The following is a 21,050-nucleotide window of genomic DNA, read 5'->3' on the forward strand; positions in this document are numbered from 1 at the left end:
TCTAGCCATTCTTTGGTGCGGTCTTTCAATATTCTATAGTATCATGTTGTCTGTGAAGAATGAAAGTTTGACTACTTCTTTGCTGCTTTGGATGCCTTTTATTTATTTTTGTTGTCTGATTGCTGAGGCTAGGACTTCCAGTAGTATGTTGAACAACCATGGTGAGAGTGGCCATCCCTGTTGTGTTCCTGACCTTAGGAGAAAAGCTGTCAGTTTTTCCCCATGGTATTCACTGTGGGTTTTTTCTATATTGCTCTTAGGATATTGAGCTATATTCCTTGTATCCTTGCTTGAAGGATTGAGAGGATCATAATGTTCTTGTCCTTTCTTTTATTAATGTGGTGTATCACTTTGATTGGTTGCAACTTCTTAATTGCACTCCAGAGTGCTCTCAGTGCTATTTTAGCCACAGGTAGTTGCTAAATTATTGTTTTTTGGGGGGCAAAAGGACTGGGACTTCCTCATCCATTGTATCACTGATATCATTTCCCTGTTATTCAGCTTTAAATGTTTTTTTCCTTCATTTGTACATAATTGTATTTATATTCTTTTTAGTTAAATGTAAGAATTAGAAGTACTTTATACGGTAAGCTATATGGAACATAAAATGATAATTATGCTTATATTATAAATTTATTTAGTACAAAAATATCAATGTTTGGGAAAGAATAATGACATTTGTATCCAGTTTAGCTTTACACTCCCTGAGAATAACACTATTACATACTTTGGATGTTGAAGAGAAATGCTTTTAAATAGCAATAGAAAATGTACTCTCTTATTTCAGTGTTTACAAATGAAATATCGATACTGAAAAATAACCTGGTGTTCTTTTGTTAACTTAAAAGAATTCAAAATAACACATAAAGCAGAATTATCTTTTTTTAAAATTTTTTATTTTTTATGCAACACTACATCATTAACTTTCAATCTGCTCTTTGGTGTACATCTGAGTCAAAACCAAACATAACATGCATCTTTAAAATTTTTTTCATAAATTGTGCTTCTTCTTATATAATTAATATGAAACATAGAGTACTTTTAATAAGATGAATGTAACTTCTGTCATTGAACATGTATTTAATATTATCACAGACTGTATTTAAATCTGGAACATACAATGTGTTGATCCAAAATGACTTTACATTCAAGTAAACTTTTATAATTTATATGGTATAGCAGTTATAAAAAAATAATTCCAAATTCTCTGATACTTCTAATCAAGAGGTGTGATTTATGTACCCTCCTATTTAATTGGCTGATTTGTAAGCATTTCCATGAATAGGATAAGTTGCAAGTGATTCTCTAGGACTTCTACCTGGCTCTTTTGGAATTCTCAGTCTCGAGCAGCCAGATCATATAGAGATCATCTGATCAACTGTCCCAGCTAAGACAGATATGTGAGTGATGAGACATCTAACTCACATTGTCCTTGAATCACAAAATTCTTTTCTTTAAATGAAGCCTAATTTATCTGCATTTTCAATTGTCAGCTGTACTTTATCTGTAATATCCAAGAAACCATTGTCTAACCTAAGGTCATAAAAATTTACTTCTATGTTTTAAAAATTTGTAATTTTACAAATTCTTATAATGTAATATTATAAATTTACATATTTATATCCACAAATCACTTTGAGCTGTTTATAGTGTGACACTGGGATCCAGCTTCATTCTTTTTCATGTGGATACTCCATTGTTCCCAGGATCATTTGTTAAAAAGACTGTTTTCTCCCCACTAACTTTTCTTAGTACTCTCTTAGAAAATAATTTGATCGGCTTTTTGTTTATTCATTTTTTTTTTTTTTGGTAGAGTTCACTTAGGAGTAAAATTATACAGTATTTGTTTTTCTCAGTTTTACTTATTACACTTAACATAACACCCTTTATTTAGGTCTCTTTATGTTGTTGCAAACTCTAAATACAGAGAACAACCTATGGTTACCAGATAAGATAGGGGTAGGAGAATGGGCAAAATTACTGCAAAAGAATAAGAAATACAAGCTTCTAGGTATAGAATCAATAAGTCATGGAAATAAAAGGCACAGCATAGGGAATATATTCAATGATATTGTAATAATTTGGTGAGAGATAGTAGCTACACCTGTGGTGAGCATAACATAAGAAATTGAATTACTACACTGTATACCTGAAACTAATGTAACATTGTGTATAAACCATACTCAAATAAAAAAAATTAATCATTTTATCATAAATATAAATTTCATTTCTGATCTCTATATTTTATTGATCTATATGGCTGTGCTTATTAACAATATTACATTATCTTCAAGTTGTAGTAAGTTTTAAAATCAGAAAATGGGAGTCCTCCAACTTTTTTCTTCTTAAGATTGTTTTAGATATTCTAGATTCCTTAAATTTCCATATGAATTTTAGTATCACCTCATCGATTTCTGTAGAATAGGCATCCAGGATTTTGATAGGCATTACACTGAATCTGTAGATCATTTGGAGGGTAATGTGATTTTAACAATAGTAAGTCTAACAGTCCACAACCAGGGAATGATTTTCCATTTATTACAACTTGTTTAATTTCTTTCAGGAATGTTTTATAATTTTTAGTGTACAAGCCTTTTTATTTCTCAAAGCATTTTTCTAATAGGTTTTATAATTTTTAGTGTACAAGCCTTTTTATTTTAATTCCAGTAAGTTAACATACAGTGTTATGTTTGTTTCAAGTATACGATATAGTAATTCAACAATTCCATACATCACCAAGTGCTTATCACAACCTATATTTCTTTAATCCCCATCACCTATTTAGCCCATCCCTCCACCCTTATCCTTTCTGGTAAGCATCAGTCTGTTCTCTATAATTAAGAGTCTGTTTTTGGTTTGTCTCTCTCTATTTCTCCCTTTGCACATTCAATTGATGAATGAGTAAAGAAGATGTGGTACATATATACAATGGAATATTATTCAACCATAAAAAGAATGAAATCTTGCCATTTGCAACAACAGGGATGGAGATGGAGAGTAAAGTGCTAAGTGAAATAAGTCAATCAGAGAAAGACATATACCATATGACTTTAGTAATATGTAGGATTTAAGAAACAAAGCAAAAGAGTACTAGTCTTATTTTGTCAAATTCTTGAATATTTTATTGAATCTGATACTATTGTAAGTGGAATTGTTTTCTTAATTTCATTTTCTGATTGTTCATTGCTAGTGTATTGGAATACAATCGAATTTTCTGTGTTGATCTTGTAACTTAAAACTTTTGCTGAATTCATTTTTTCTAATAGGTTGTGTGTGTTTTCTTTAGGATTTTTAAATGTACACATATGCAAAAAGAGAGCTTTCTTGCTTGCTTACTTGCTTGCTTGCTTTCTTTATCATTCTTTATTCCTAATTTCTAATCTTGGTTTAATTTTTTCTTTTTCAAGCCCAGTTACCCTAGGAAGAAACCCCATCACATATTGTCTTTTATTCTAATAATATGGGTCCAGTACATTGAGTGATTGATTTTTGCTTATTAAACCAACCAAGCCTTTCAGGGATCACCTGACTTTTGTTTCCCCCTCTATTTTATTTATTTCTGCTCTAGTCTTTAATATTTGCTTCCTTTTACTTGCTTTGAATTTAGTTTACCAATTATGGTCTCTCTTTTTCAAAGTAGTAATGAGGGTAACATACTGTTCTTGTTTTTCATTTCATAAAAGTGTCTCTTTATTTCAGTCTATTCATTTTTTAAAAAATTTCCTCTCTGTTGTTACCCAGTAAGTAGCATACTAGATATTCCCTTTCTCATTTTTTTTTTTTCACTTAACATTATGTCCTGGAAATAATGAAACTGTTTAAAACACAACCTCATTAAAAGTTCAGTTTTTATTTCAGATTTAGCTTTATGTAATTTACTTACAACTTTATAAAAATGAGAGAAAATGCTACTGTACATTTGTTTTAAAATTGAAATCTCTCGATCTCAAAGATCTGTTTTTCCATTTAGTAGACTAAATACATTCCTTTTTGTAGCTCAGGATAAAGTATCTGATGAAAATATTGGACTTGAGGATGAAGCAGTATCAAGCACACTCATGCAGATGTTTCAACAAAGAACTTCTAGAATGAATAGACGCAATGGTCAGTATAACAATTATAGATATCTTTAAATTATTTTAAGTTAAGCACATCAAAAGATCTTTTGTCTTTGCTTCTTACTATGTATTTGTTGGAGCACATGTTTTGCAGATATTTTACACTTTGACATAAATGTGAATACCCTAAGAAAACTAGACAACTAAAGTAAAAGCTTTGATATATTTTGCTTGATATTTGCATGGTCAATGACTGCTATATAACAAGACTGTCTCCACACACATTCATGAAAACTACACAAATTTGCTACTTCACTTCCATGATCTATAAAAATAAATTTTACTTACACTGTAGCTTTGCAGTTATCTTCCTTTAACTTTAGCTTCCTTTAACTTCCTTTAAGCTGTCTTTCCTTTAAATGAGAAGAAATACTGCTGATTACTTGGTATATGCAAAAGTTTTATAATAGATCTGTTTGTCTTTTTAGCATTTCTTGTAGCTCAGCAAAAGGATATGGTATCTACTGCAAATCAGTTGCCTGGGGGCATGGCTTTAATTTTAAGAAGCCTATCTCAAGATAAGAATCTTAAATCTACCAGAAGTGAGAGCTTTGATAGTAAGTAATTAATTTAAAATCCTGTAAAATTATTTTCAAATAAATTCAGGAGGGTTTTTTTCTATAGTTCATGAATATGTCTACAATTATTTTGTTCATGCTTCTAGGTCTTTATTGTATGTTCCATAATTACTGAATTAGATGTTTTAAATTTTTATGATTATGGATTTCTTTATTTCTTGTATTAGATTTTGCTTCAGAACTTATGATATCATATATATAAATGTATGATATTTATATATAAATGTAATAATATAATAAAATAAAAAACATATAAATGTAATAATATATACAATATATTTATATATATTTAAAATTAATAATTTCCCTGGAGGAAAGACCCCTTTGTTTTAATGAAGGGACCCATTTTTATAATTTTTATGTTTGCCTTAAAAGCTACCATATCTGCTGTTAATGTATCTCCTATCATCTTCTGGTTGGTATATGCATGATACTTTTCTGTTTTGTTTCTTTAACTTTCTTGTGTCTTTATGATTTTTTAAAATCTTTTATATGAAACTTATAGTTGTGTTTTCAAATTCATTCTTATATCTTTGTCTTTTTATTAGCATTCATAATCACACTTGATCCAATTTTGGTATTTTGAGGTTATATTGCTCCATTTTACTTGTGCTTTATGTTTTCCTGCCTGATAAGTTTCATTTACTCTTCTTTGCTCTATATTTTTAGAATTTTACATACTTTTCCTTAGACATGTCTGATAACCAATATCTCAGTGTAACTCTAAAGTATGTATAGGCCAAGAGAACTAGAAAATATTACAAATTATTACTATTAATACTAAATATTAGATTATTTAAAAATTATTGAAATCTGAGTATCTGAAAAATAACAAGATTGATTCTGCTTGCACAGTGAATAATCTGGTCACATATGTTTATACTTCAATAATTTCTTTTAATAGTTTATTACCACAAAATATGATTTGCTCATATCTTTAAGAAATAAGACAGCATATTGTTGAGTAATTAATATATATTGCAAATCTAGTACTTCCATCACAGATTGGGGACTCTTTAGTGAATTTAAAAATCTATCTTCTTATAGCCCAAGGATGGATGAAATATCAGTTAATGTTTTGCTTAACCCTTAGAGCTGCAAGAGAGATTCAGTAACAAATATAATTATTAAAATTAATAAATCATTTAAATTAATTTAATTAGTTTTGATTAAATTTAGCAGAATTTGATTCATCAATGTATATACCAATACTACCTTACACATATTCACTGTCAAGCTTTTAAAAATTATATTTTTAATTTCTTACTTCTTGATTTTCTAGAATTTTTTTATTCATTTCACCATTTAATGAGAGATACATATTGAGTTTTCTTACTATGCTTTTAGATCTATCTGTTTCTTCCTGTATTTCTGTACTCTTTTCCTTATACTACTTATGATTGGGGTACATGCAAATTTAAAAACTTATGTATTTCTGGTAAACTCCCTTTCTCTTTTGTTAAAGAGATCATCTTACTCTTTGATAAGGTCTTTTTGAGTTAAATTTTATTTTGTCTGATATTGACATAACTATAGTAGATTTGTTTACTATATGAAAGTCATATCTTCTTTCATCTATTTTAATTTACACTTTCCTATATTCTTAAACTTTAGTGTAGTATATCTTAAATAGTTTATAATTTGCTTATAAACCCAGGTGACTGCTTTTCTCTGTTTCTAGAACACATAATCTATTTACAATTGTTATAATTGTTATAATTATTGCTATATTTCATTATTTGGGGTATTTCTATTTCATGGGATCAAGCCCTGTGTTGTGCTCCTTTCTTTGGGGAGGGGGAGAGGCTGCTTCTCCCTCTCTTCTTTCCCCTCCCTCCCACTTGTGCTCTCTCTCATTCTCAAATACAAGCTTAAAAAAGATGAAAGCTTTTTTAAAAAGTGAATATGCTTTAAAAAAACAAGGTCTATATATAAAGCAGCTCAACAAATTCAAACTAAATTCAAAGACATCCACACAGATGCATATCATAGTCAGATTGTCAAAAACAGTTTTCTGGAAGTTCCAAGATTCTTAATTTAAGATTGTTTTCTTGATATTAAAACTTCATCTTCAGGTAAAAAATTTTTTTCTGATTTCTTACTCATTTTCTCATACAGAAAAGAGAACTTTCATCCATTAAAACATGATTTTTTTCATGATGAAGCCTCTTAATTATTAAAATATATCAAGAAACACCCAAGTGTCCTATAATTTTTATAACATTTTAAGCAAATGATAATTGTTTAAATAAAACAGTGGTAAATTTTCAAAATACAGTGCTTTTATTGAAAGGATATGGAGGTATTCTGTTACTATATATTAAAATTAAGAAGTTGAACATAGACCTTGTTTTTTTAAAGCATATTCACATGGTCTGAGCTGAAGGCAGCCACCTAAACAACTGAACCACTCAGGTGCCCCTCTTCTTTGCCTTTTTAATACTACCTTTGGTTCTTTTTATTTCAATTATTGTGCTTTCAACTATAGAATATATAGTTCATCTTTTTTAAAAAAATTCTATCATGCTATTGATATTCTCTGATGGTAAGGTATTATCCTTATAATTTCCTTTAGTTCTTTAAGGTATAGTTTATTTTAGTTATTTGAACATATTTTTGAATGCTAGCTTAAAATCTTTGTCTAGACAAAAACAATCATCATCACACTCAATGGTGAAAAGTAGAACTTTCCTTCTAAGATTAGGAACCGAACTAGGATACCTACTCTCCCCACTTTTATTCAGTAGTACTGGAAGTCTTAGCCACAGCAATCAGACAAGAAAAGTAAATAAAAGGCTTCCAGATTGGTAAGGAAGAAAACCTACACTATTTGCAGGTGACATGATACTACACATAGAAAATTTTAGAGACACCACTAAAAAACTCTTAAACCTAATAAATGAATTATGTAAAGTTGCGGGATACAAAATAAATACTCAGAAATCTATTGTGTTTCTATACACTAATAAAACAACAGAAAGAATAATTAAGAAAACAGCAGCATTTTCAATTGCACTGAAAAGAATAAAGTACCTCAGAATGAACTTAATCCAGGAAAAGAAAGACCAATCTTCTGAAAACTATAGCATAAATTAAAGGAATTGAAGACAACACAAAGAAATGTGAAAATTTTTCCATTCTTATAGATTTCAAGAATTAATATAATTAAAATGTCCATATTAACCCAAAACAATATACAAATTCAATTCCATTTCTATCAGTACATTTCACATATCTAGGACAAATAATCCTAAGACCTTGAATAACCAGAGCAATCTTGAGAAAGAACAAAACTAGAGGTATGAAAATCCATATTTCAAGATATGCTATAAAGCTGTAGTTATCAAAATAGTATGGTACTGGCACAGAAATAGATACATTGATCAACAGAATAGAATAAAGAGCCCAGAAATATACCCACACATATATGGCAAATTATGAGAAAGAAGTCAAGATTAAACACTGGGGAAAGAACAGTCTCTTCAATAAATGGTTCTGGGAAAACTGGACCACTCTTAAACCATAAACAAAGTAAACTCGAATGAAACCATAACACTCCTAGAAGGAAACATAAGCAGTAAACTCTTTGACATTGGCCTTAGCCATAATTTTCTTGATAGTTCCCTTCAAGCAATAGAAAAGCAAAAATAAACTATTAGGACTACACCAATATGGAAGACTTTTGCACAGTGAAAGAAACCATTGACACAATGAAAGGACAACTTATTGAATGGGAGAAGATATTTACAAATGCTATATCTGATACAGGGTTAGTACCTAAAATACATAAAATGTTACATAATTCAACACCAAAACCACAAATAATCCAATTTAAAATGTGGTAAAAGAACCTGAAGAGATAATTTTTTTAAAGAAGACCTGCAGATGTCCAGCAGACACATGAAAATATGCTTACCATCACTAATCATCAGGGAAATGCAAATCAAAACCACAATGAGATTTTAACTTAGACTTGTCAGAATGACTAAAATCAAAATGACAAGAAATAACAAGTATTGGTGATTATGTGGAGTAAAAGGAACATTCATACACTATTGGTAGGAATATGGTTTGTGAACTGGTGGAAAATAGTAGGAAGATTCCTCAAAATATTAAAAATAAGAAAACCATACAATCCAGTAATTCCACTATTGGATATTTACCCAAAGAATGAAAAAACATTAATTTGAGAACATATATACACCCCATGGATTTTTTTGTCTATTTTTCCCTATTTAAAACTTATAAGAAATTTTAATCCGAATTCCAGTTAACATACAGTCTAATATTAGTTTCAGATGTACAATTTAGTGATTCAACACTTACATATAACACTTGCTGCTCATCATAACAATCCACCACTTTGTTTAATGAAGCATCATTTAGAACAATCAAGAACTGGAAGCAGCCAGTGTCCATCAATAGATGAATGAATAAAGAAGATGTTACACACACACACACACACACACACACACACACACAGGAATATTATGCAACCATCAAAAATGAGATCTTGCCATTTGTGACAATAGGGATGAGCCTAGAGGGTATCAGGCTAAGTGAAATAGAGAAAGACAAATACCATGTGATTTCATATGGAAGCTAAACAAACAAACAAAAAAATGAACAGTAAAGTGAAATAATATTTGCATATTAGGGGTCCCAGGAAATGAAGGGAGAGAGACTGAATGTTTATTGAACAAATTATAGCAGAGAAAATTCCTAATATGGTAGGCCAAGAAGGCACAGAGAATTCCCCTCAAAGTCAATAAAAATAGGTCAACACTTCAACATATAATAGTGAGGTTTGCAAATTTCAGAGATAAAGAAAAAATCCTGAAAGCGGCTCCAAATAAGAGGTCTTTAACCTACAAGGATAGAAACATAAGGCTGACAGCAGACCTGTTCAAAGAGAACTGGCAGGCCAAAAAGGACTGGTATGATATATTCAATGTGCTAAATGGGAAAAATATGCAGCAAGAATACTTTATCCAGGAAGGCTGTCATTCCAAATAAGAGAGAAAGAGTTTCCATGACAAAACAAACAAAACTAAAATTAAAGGAATTCATGAACACTAAAGCAACCCTCCAAGGAATATTAAAGATGATCTTTTGACAGTATGGAGATTCCTCAAAAAATAAAAACAGAGCTACCCTATGACCCTGAAATTATACTACTGGGTATTTACCCCAAAGATACAGATGCAGTAAAAGAAGGGCTATCTGTACTCCAATGTTCATAGCAGCAATGGCCACAGTTGCCAAACTGTTGAAAGAGCCAAGATGTCGTTCAACAGAGGAATGGATAAAGAAGATATGGTCCATATATACAATGGAATATTATGCAGCCATCAGAAAGAATGAATACCCAACTTTTGTATCAACATGGATGGGACTGAAGGAGATTATGCTGAGTGAAATAATTCAAGCAAAGAAAATCCATTATCATATGGTTTCACTTATTTGTGGAACATAAGGAATGACATGGAGGACAATAGGAGAAAGAAAGGAAAAGTGAATTGGGATAAGCCAGAAGGGGAGATGAATCATGAGAGACTGTGGACTCTGATAAACAAACTGAGGGTTTTGGGAGGGAGGGAATAGTGGGATGGGTGAGCCTTATGGTAGGTATTAAGGGGGGCACATATTGCATGAAGCACTGGGTGTGGTGCATAAACAATGAATCTTGGAACATTGAAAAAATAAAATTAAGGAATAAAAAAAATAAAAAAGATGATCCTTTGAGCAAAGAGAGAGCCCAAAAGTAACAAAGATCAGAAAGAAAAACTCTACAGAAATAGTAACTTTATAGGTAATACAATGGCACTAAATTCATATTTTTCAATAATTACTCTGAATGTAAATTGACTAAATGCTCCAATCAAAATAAATAGTGTATCAAATTAGATGAAAAACATAATACCCATCAATAAGCTATCTATAAGAGACTCATTTTAGACTCAAAGACACCTCCAGATTGAAAGTGTGGGGATGGAGAACCAGTTATCATGCTAATGGACATTAAAAGAAAGTGGGAGTAGTGATCCTTATATCAGACATACTAGTTTTTAAACAAAGGACTATAATAAGTGACTAAGAAGGACACTATAGCATAATAAAGATTCTATCCAACAAGAAGGTCTAACAATTGTAAATATTTATCACTGTAAGTTGGGAGTTGCCAAATATATAAATTAATTAATAACAAAATTAAAGAAACTAATTGATAATAATGCAATAATAGTAGGGGACTTTAACACCCCACTCACAGCAATGGACAGATCATCTAAACTGAAGATCAGTGACACACTGGACCAGATGGACTTCACAGATATATTCAGATCATGTCAACCTAAAACAACAGAATACACATGCTTCTCAAGTGCCCATGGAACATTCTCCAGAATAGATCACATACTCTCTCACAAATCAGCCATCAACAAGTATAAAAAGAATGAGATCATACCATGAATATATTCAGACCACAGCACTTTGAAATGTGAAGTCAACTGCAAGAAAAACTTTGGAAATGCCACAAATAAATGGTGGTTAAATACATACAAAAGAGTGAATTGGTTAACCAGGAAATTAAAGAAGAAATTTTTAAAAATACATGGAAACAAATGAAAATGAAAACTCAATAATCCAAAACCTTTAGGATGCAGTAATGGTAGCCATAAGAGGTAAGTAAGTATATAACAATATAGGCCTACCTAAAGAAGCATGAAAAGTCTCAAGTATACAACCTAAACTCACACCTAAAGGAATTAGAAAAGGAACAGCAAACAAAGAAAAGAAAAGGAATAGGAATTAAGCCTAAAGCCAGCATAAGAAGGAAAATAATAAAGATAAAGGAGAAATAAACCATATAGGAACAACAACAATAAACAGTAGAACAGATCAACAAAAATAAAATCTGAAACAGGAAGAAATAGAAAATTTGAACAGACCCCAAACCAGCAAGGAAATTGAATCAGTAATCAAAAATATCCCAACAAACTGGGGTCCAGGGCCAGATATCTTCCCAGGGGAAGACTACCAGCCATTTAAAGAAGAGTTATTACCTATTCTTCTTCTCCTCAAACTGTTCCAAAAAACAGAAATGAAAGGAAAATTTCCAAACTCATTCTATGAGACCAGTATTACCTTTATTCAATATCAGAAAAACCCCTATAAAAAGAATTACAGACCAATATCTCTGATGAACATGGATACAAAAATTCTCAACAAGATACTAGCAAACCAAATCAAACAGTACATTAAAAGAATTATTCACCATGATTAAGTGGGATTTGTGGTTCAATATTTGCAAATGGATCCATGTGATATACCACATTAGTGAAAGAAAGAATAAGAACCATATGTTCTTCCCAGTAGATGCAGAATAAGCATTTGACCAAGTACAGCATCCATTTTCAATAGAAACTCTCAACAAAGTAGGTATAGATGGAACATACCTCAACATCATAAAGACCAAATATGAAATACCCACAGCTAATATCAACCTCAATGTGGAAAAATGAGAATCAGAAATGTCCCTTCTCAACATTATTATTTAACACAGAACTAAGGGGCACCTGGCTGGCTCAGTACTGTGGAGCACAAGACTCTTGATAACACAGAACTGGAAGGCTTAGCTTCAGCAATCAGACAACAAAATGAAATAAAAGTCATTCAAATCAGCAAGGAAGTATTCAGACTTTCACTACTTGCAGATGCCATAACATGCTATGTGGAGAACCTTGAATATGCCACCCAAACACTGCTAGAACTCATATACAATTCAGAAAAGTTGTAGCATTAAAAAAACCAACATACAGAAATGGGTTGCATTTCCATATACCAGTAATGAAGCAATATAATTGCTCTAGCATTGAGTAGGAATTTAATCAAGATAATTATTATAAACTTAAGACATGACCTAGACATTGAGAAACTCCCTACTTAGTATGACAAGATGTTCTGTGCCAGTCTTGAACATTTCTTGCCTCATAGTTGGAATCAGTCATTTGTCCTAGAGGCCTTAGTTTTTTTCAAATGGGAAATGTTATTTGTGGTTCAATATTTGTGGTTCAAAACTAATGGTTCCCATTTGTACTGGGGTGTGTATGTGTGTGTATACACATACAGATACATTTATGTGTATGTAGTTATATGTATCCATGAATATGTATACACATGTATGTATATGTATGCACTCATATGTGTATATGTCTGTATATATATGTGTGTGTGTATGTATGTGTTTGTATATATGTATTTATATCGTCAATATATTTATATTTACTCATTTGCTCAATTCTATAAGACCCTGAAATTATTTTAGAATTGCTTAGTTGATACTGTCAGAAAAACAAACAAAAGATTTTATGGTTTTCTCTTACCCAAGACTGAGACTATATTACTGTATCACAGGTAACTAAATTAGTCCCTTTTTATTCCTTGAGTTGGTTCATTTCTTTTTTTAAAAATGTTATGTTAGTCACCATACAGTGCTTCTTTTCTTAAGTTGCTTCATTTTTTGTAAACTATTATTTTTGTTTAGTATAATTTGTTTTTGGAATATGTAGAAATATTAGCCTACTTCCAAAATAAAAATATTTAAGAGAGAGAGAGCATTTTTTCCTGAAGCCTCACTCCTACGTTCCTCAGTTTATCCCTTCTGTTTTAAGTAAATTGATTTCTGGTTTATCAGGGCTGTGTTTCATTTTGTAAAAGTAAGTGTCTCTATATTTTTCTCTATTTTCTCCCTTAATTCCCCTTCTTTGTCACCTCAAAGGTAATATACTAGATCTGCTTTTAAACTAACATCTGCTTTTTAACTTTTCTTTTTCACTTAATATTCTCTCATGGAAATTTTTGTATGTCACTTTCTGGAAAATGTTTCCATTCATTTGACAGTTTTGTACAGCTGTTTGTGTCAATATACCATTGTTTATGTGATACCACAGTTTACAGTACAGATCTTCAGTTACTTAAACAGTAATCTATGCTTGAACATTTAGGTAGTTTTGAATATTATGCAATTACAAATGCTGCCATAAGTAACCTTGTGCATATATGTTTTATTGTTTCAACTACATTTACGTATTAGTCTAAGTATAAATACCCCAAAAAACTGGAACTAATTTAAGTAAATTTAATTTATATAAATATTTATGAAATATTATTCATATGAAAATGCTCATTAAAACTTTACTCATTGTTTTCATATCTAGCATTGTATTTTTAGTTTTATCAAAAAGAGAGAAAATTCTGCTGTACACTTGTATAAATTTGAAGTTTAGGTGTTTCACAACAGGTCTTTTTTTTCTATTTAATGGGCTAAATGTATTTCTTTATGTAGTACCAGATGAAGAACATATGATTGAGCATGAAGATTCAGTGTCAAAAACCAAAATGCAAGTAGAGAAACAAAAAACTTCTAGAAAGGGAAGATTCACTAGTAAGTATTTTAAAAAACTCTACATATTATTTTAGAGTTTTTTTTTTTCCTTTGGCTCACAACCATATACCTAGGATATATTCTGTAGAAATTTTACATGTTAATTTAAAGGGTGAATACCCTAAGATAAAGAACAAAAGAAAAATTATTGATACATTTTGTTTATAATTTCTGATCATTCATACCCATGGGTCATGTGCTCAGCATCCACCAAGGGCAATAGTAGGTCAGTAATAGTCTCACAAAGAGTGTGTACCTTTCAGTCAGCCCTGGAAAATTACTGGTCCAAAAAACCAATGGGTGCCTTAGACCTGTGTCAGTGTCTTTTTGCAATAGGTTCTAATGGTGAAGACATGGTAATTTATGCCAACTCCAGAGTTATGTGCCTGAAATCTCTTTGGGTAGAAAGTCAGTAGTCAAAGAGTCCCACCACTATTCAGACTCTCTAATCTTGGGAAGAGAGGGTGAATAGATTCACAAATATCTCCTGTGGAATAAGATGTCTTGTCTTTTGCTCATCTTGCCCTGGAATTTTACCTGGACACTATGTCCTTTTACCTTCTTTATATTAATGATCTAACCATGTTGCCCCATATGATCAGGATGATATACAGCCCTAGTTGGATGACTTTGTTTGGGCCCACCAGAAGATTGTCATCAATTTGATTAAAAGCTAGTATTCCCTCTGCAAGTGGGACTTTGTTTCACAGTTGCTTACCTGATAGCAGTAGAAAAGGAAAAACTACTAAAAATTTTTGTGAATGCTTTTGCATTCCACTCTCTCGCCTAAGACTGAGGTTATAGATCAAATACTGTTGATTGATTATTTGGGTTTGTGCTTATTTTTTTCCATCATTAGGTTCATTAAGTTTGTTTTCAGTTTTAGTCTTCGTTCTCATTTTTTTAAATTTATTTTTGGAATACGTAAAAGTGAACTTTCTTCCAAAAGTAGTAAATATGCAAAAAGAGATAAAGTATCATTCCTTCCCTTGTATTCCTCAGTCTTCACCCTTTTCTTATAGGTATCCAACTGTATTGTTTTCTGGTTTGTCCTTGTATATTTTATTTTAAAAAACCTGTCCTTTTCCACCCCCTTCATTTCTATATTACTTTCTTTCTTTTAAAAAAGTGGCATGTTAGGTATTCTCTGTTCCATTTTTTAAAAAATTACCCCTAGAATCCTTCCAAATCATTTTGTAGAGACATTTTCATTTCTTTGTAGCAGTAGTTTTCTCACTGTTTTCATATCTACTACATATTGTACTATGTTATGTACCACAATTTATACTGTATGATAGTTTATAATATATGCATTAGTTTATCCAACCAGTTTTCTATATTTGTATATTTAGATGGTTTTAAATATTTTGCAATTAAAAATAACACTGTAATAAGAAAACTTGTAATATGAATTTTCATTTTTTTGGTCTGTGACTATGTAATTGCCCTAATAAAATGTAAGTAACCAAAAAGCTAGACACTAATATAAAACATATTTGATACCTAGGAATATTTAAGAGACAATCAGACAGCTTCCACATCTATTAAAACTGATCTCACAAGTTCATGTGAATCTATCATTGTCACAGTTTCCATAAAACTTTACAAAAATGAGAAAGAATCCTGCACAATTATTATTATTTTATAATCTAGAGATTTCACAATAAATATGTTTTTCCATTTAGTGGACTAAATGTATCTCCCAATGTAGCTCATGATAAAGTACCAGATGAAAAGCTCATGCATAAGAATCAGGATTCAATGTCAAAAACCCAACAGCAAGTAAAGAAACAAAGCACTCTCAGAGGGGAAGGACTCTCTGGTAAGTATAACAACCCTAGCTAATATTAGAATATTTCATTTATTTATTTATTTATTTTTAAAAAGGTTTCATTTATTTGACAGACAGAGATCACAAGTAGGCAGAGAGTCAGGTAGAGAGAGAGGGGGAAGCAGGCTCCCTGCTGAGCAGAAAGCCCAATGCAGGGCTTGATCCCAGGACGCTGGGATCATGACCTGAGTTGAAGGCAGAGGCTTTAATGCACTGAGCCACACAGGCGCCCCTGAAATATTTTAAATTAAACTCACCTGATGGTCCTTTTTGTTTGGTTCATGAATTTGTATTTGAGCACACATTACAGAATTTTTATACTTTATACTTTTTCCTAAAGTATTAATACCCTAAGATAATTAGTGAACAGAAACAAAAGTATTGATACATCTTAGATGGCGTTTTGGTACAAAGATGGTTTTATGGCCATGGATCGTATACTCAGCCATGACTCAGTAACAGGCCATCAACTGACTCTCAAAGGGTTTATACTTACGAGATCACTCCAGGAAATTATGGGTCCATAAATGCAGTGGTTGCCCTTGACTAGTGGCATTGTCTTTCAGCATAGCCTAAAACTGGTACACAGAGATATGCTAAGGCTTATAACTCAGATGGAAAATGTGTATAATAGTGACGAAAGGGAAGGGTAGCTAATAGATCTCTCAGAGGATCTCCAAGGCATCCATCTATCAGGTGTCACTCAAATGTAGAGATCTTTATGGTAACCTGATATTTGAGTGCCATCAAGATACCTCTGAGGAGTGTGATCACCAGTAGACAAATAGTACCACTAATTGTTGAGACTCCTTGCATTTATTGGGCCAGAGAAAGCCAAAGGCTTAGAAATTGTTTACTCTCAAGAAACACATCGTGGCCCTTCCCATATGATGCCCTGGAATTTCACTTAGGTTTCTGGTCCTTGTGTTATGTCCAGATTAATGTGGTGTCCAATCCTTATTTGCTGGTGCATTTTTCTGGCTCCATTTGGATGATGTCATTAATAGAGAGGAAGGTTAGTTGTCCCTCTCTCTGGTAATGGCACTTTTTTCCAGGTTATGGACCTGATGACCTTTATGTCAGAGAGGGAATTTAAGGACTCCTCTGGAAGATCAGTAATGGTGTATTGCAGCCCAGTCCACATAAGGGTGAACTGAAAGCAGTATTGAAAAGGGCATTTGTGATGTCAGTTGCTGCATACCAAATTCCCTCATCTTGGAAGACAGCCTCTGTGACAGTCATAATGTTGGGTACTACTGGCGTCAAGGCTGAACTGCAGCTTTAAACTAGCTGTAATTAATTGAGATTCCTGAAACCCAAAACCTTGTATGTGGGTAATTTGGGGGAATTTTGTTTTCCTGAAGCACAAAGTGATAGCAGGTATTTCCACCCCCCCCCCTCAGGAAGTTATATTTGAGAGGCAGAAGCACTAGAGGCTGATAGATGAGTTGGTAGACATATCCTTCTACATATCCCACTAAGTCCTAACTGAAAAAGTTCCTTTCAAGGAAAACAGAAGTTAACATAGACAATATATTTATACCAGTAGTGCACTCAGTAGTGGGCACAATGGCAGTAGAGGTCTGTCTGTGTTGGCCCATTGGTTCTACACATAGTTGAGTCTGGATAAGAGTCTGGTCTTGGCCTCATACTTTAAACCAGAAAGGATTTTTATTTTCCCCTCTTTCTGATGTCATAGATTGTGTAGATCATAAATACTTTTGTGCCAGTATCCAAAATCCCAAATATAATTCTTCTCCATGTTCACTTGAACTCTGACTTTGGTATAGGGCCTTCTTTCTCTGATAAGGACATGGAGCGCTTGGCCTGATATATAGTTTTGTTTATGTTTAAAAACTGAACATTAGGGCTTGAAGTGGGCAGGGTTTTTCATTCATCTCAAGACTTATTAGAACATGTATAGGAAATAAAACCTAATATTAATCATAGGACTATCACTGCAGACCCTAGGGAAATTCCTCTTGCACCCTCAGTGGCATATCACCTGTCTTGGGCTCCTTGGTAGAGAACCCATCTATCTTCTCAATTGAGAAAATGTTGTTAAGTAGCTGTTCTATGGAACTTGGGACCAGGGAAAGAAGGGGCGGAAAGTTGAGGAGGAAGAAGATACTAAGTTAGGATGGATAAATACATCTTCAAGTTACCTAATAAGTTGGTTTTGGCAGAGGTACTTGAATAATGTCTCAGCTAAGGCCATTCACCTCTCATAAAGAGCCTTCTGAATGCAGGTGCCTAGGATAGGTATGCAGAATGTGTAAGAATATGGACAGCCCAGAGGGACATGAATCCTTGACAACAACTTCTTCCGGAGACTGCCCTGGCTATCAGGTGTGGAGAAGGCAACTTTCTCTTATGAGGCGTGTGTGTGTGCGCGCATGCGTGTGTACATATATATATATATATATATATACATATGTATATATACATACATATATATAAAAAATACAACATTTGCCTATCATCATAATCTATCCACACACACATATATAGTGAGGCATACACACATACACACATATTTAGAAATAATAAGTTCTTGAGTGCCTGAGTGGGTCAGTGGTTAAGCAACTGCCTTTGGCTCAGGTCAATTGCAGAATCCTGGGATCGAGAATCAGTCTTCTTGCTCAGCAGGGGAGTCTGCTTCTCTCCCCCACCCTGCTCATGGTCTCTCTTTCACTCATCTCTTTTTCAAGTAAGTAAAATATTTTTTTAAAAAATAAATAAGTTCTTTATAGACATGTTTCATTCCAGTCCATCTCCTTGGAGCCTGTTCTTGCCTTCCTCTGTTTTATATGCATGTGTCCTTTCTTTTGTAGTATGAAGTCTAATCTTGAATAACATCAACACACTTATTTGTTTAATCCTGTAATACTTCTAAATTTGTTTCAAAATTACTTAGCACATAATACTAGAAAAACTAATGTACTAAAAAGAGTTTGTTTGTATCCTATTCTTTTTGCTAAGACTGAAGATATATGTCAACTACCACCAGTTTTCAAATGGTCCCAGAGTGCAAACCCATCTCTATTTAACTCTGACCATAGTATTTCTCCTCAGGTCCCCTTTTTGTACAGGCATTTGGCTGAACCCCTTAAACTGCTTATTTTTGAAAATGCAGAAATGGTAAAACTAGGCAGATTCTCCAATTTTTCTCAAAATCCACTGGGAGATATAGAGAGAAGGGCCCTTGTGTTAGTGTTAAGTGTCATCACCATCTGGCTCTAATGCTACTATCCTGGGATTCCTGTGGGCTTCCACTTGGCCAGGTGGTCATTAGTGGAGAGTCTGTAATTGACATCTTGAGACCTACTGTTGAGTAACTACACTCAGAAAAGCCCTTAACCAGATGATTCAGGAGTGGATAGCCAATTACCATTTTTAAGTCATTTTCTCTGCTTGTCAATATAGCAGTAGCCAGTTTTTCATGTCTAGAAATTTATCAGTTAAGATCCAGATTGTGTGATGAGCCAATTGATCTGACCTATGAATAGGTTTAATTGAACTTGATACTAGCAAGTGTGGCATGAAAAAACCTAGAAATCTGAGTGTGTTTAACAATCTCATTGTGCACTCTTCTCACTTGTCACTGTTGAACCTAGGGACCATCAGGATGGATCATCTGCACTAGGAAGATGGCTGTAGGTTTAGTCCAAACAAGCTTTTGTTTGTTTTAAAGATAATTTTTAAAGAGAAATTTTAGGTTAAAAGCACAGGTACAGATATTTTGCATATACCCACTGCCCTCACATATGCATAACCTCCCTAATTTTCTCTCTCATTTTCCTTCCTTCCTTCCTTTTCCTTCTTCTCCTTCCTCCTTTTCCTCCTCTTCTTTCCTTCCTTCTTCCTTCTTCAGAGGGAGCATGAGCACACACATAATCATGGAAGGAGGGTCAGAGGGAGATGGAGAGAGAGAATCCTGAACAGGGTCCATGTTCAGCTCAGCGTAGAGCATTGCATGGGACTCAGTCCCACAGCCCTGAGATCATGTACTGAGCCACAGTCAAGAGTCAGACACTTAACTGACTGAACCACCCAGGTGCCCTTCACCTCCTAAGTTTTCAACATCACTTCTCAGCGATAAAAGTGGCATATTTTTTATAGTTGGTGTACATTGAAAAAAATCACAATCATCCAAAATCCATAGTTTCCATTAGGGTTCACCAAACAAGATTTTCAGTGCCAGAATACTCATCTTGAGTGGATTATGCCACTTAGAGACCAAATATTAGCTAGCTGAAGGAGAAAGTCTTGGGTTTTTATGCACTATTTTATTCCTTACCCTCTTTCTCCTCCCCCTGGAGCAAAATAATCACTGTCAGAGCACTCAGAATGAGAGGGTCTGTCATGATGCACTTAACAAAGTAACACTGTCTTTAACTAAATTTGACAATACGGTGAAGGTGGACCACCCAAGTCTGTGAAGTCTTCCTTGGATGCTGGGCAAGGTAATCCAGAGGGCTCTACATTTTTTGTCCTTAAACATGAGTTTTGAAAACCCAATGTGTCATAGCTTGTTCATTATGTTTTACCTAGAGACCCTCAGCAAGATTTTATGACTAGCTGCTTTGTTTTCTGGTTTATCTTTCCAGTGTTCCATTTTGTAAAGGTAACTATCTGTTTTTCTTCTAATACATCCTTATTTCTTTCCCCAAAGGCAACATATTAGACATTATCTCTTAGAAATCTCTTCAAGTCAGTTTACTGAGATCTTCTTCATTCCTTTTACATTTCCATGAAAAACAGTTTGTACCACAGTGTATATCACAGTTAATATTACCATAATTTATGGAATTTATCAAAGTTTATTTAATCAATTTCCCATGCTTGTACATTTAGGTAGTGTTTAGTACTTTGCAATTAAAATATTTTATATGAATAACATTGTCAATATGCATCTTGATCATTTGATCCATTTTAAGGTAGTTTTTCTCTTAAATTGTGGTATAAAAACATATGAATAAAACAACCATTTTAACAGTTTTTTAAATTATCGAAATGTAATTGAAATACATTATATTTTCTGAAAAACATATTGATTCAACAATTCTAGGGGCACT

The 21,050-nt window shown here is 32.8% G+C and overlaps 1 protein-coding gene across 1 annotated transcript in view; it reads left to right on the plus strand.

Moving 5' to 3' along the window:
* The window catches only part of CCDC7 (coiled-coil domain containing 7), a 469,805-nt gene that overhangs the window by 225,085 nt on the left and 223,670 nt on the right, over nt 1-21,050 (plus strand). The window contains exons 21-24 of the mRNA XM_059187454.1: nt 3,997-4,104; nt 4,547-4,675; nt 14,043-14,141; nt 15,853-15,963. Of these exons, the coding sequence (XP_059043437.1) occupies nt 3,997-4,104; nt 4,547-4,675; nt 14,043-14,141; nt 15,853-15,963 (447 nt within the window). The remainder of the gene's footprint in view (nt 1-3,996; nt 4,105-4,546; nt 4,676-14,042; nt 14,142-15,852; nt 15,964-21,050) is intronic.

Source organism: Mustela lutreola, chromosome 8 (assembly GCF_030435805.1).
Source record: "Mustela lutreola isolate mMusLut2 chromosome 8, mMusLut2.pri, whole genome shotgun sequence".
NCBI classification, from domain to species: Eukaryota; Metazoa; Chordata; class Mammalia; order Carnivora; family Mustelidae; genus Mustela; species Mustela lutreola.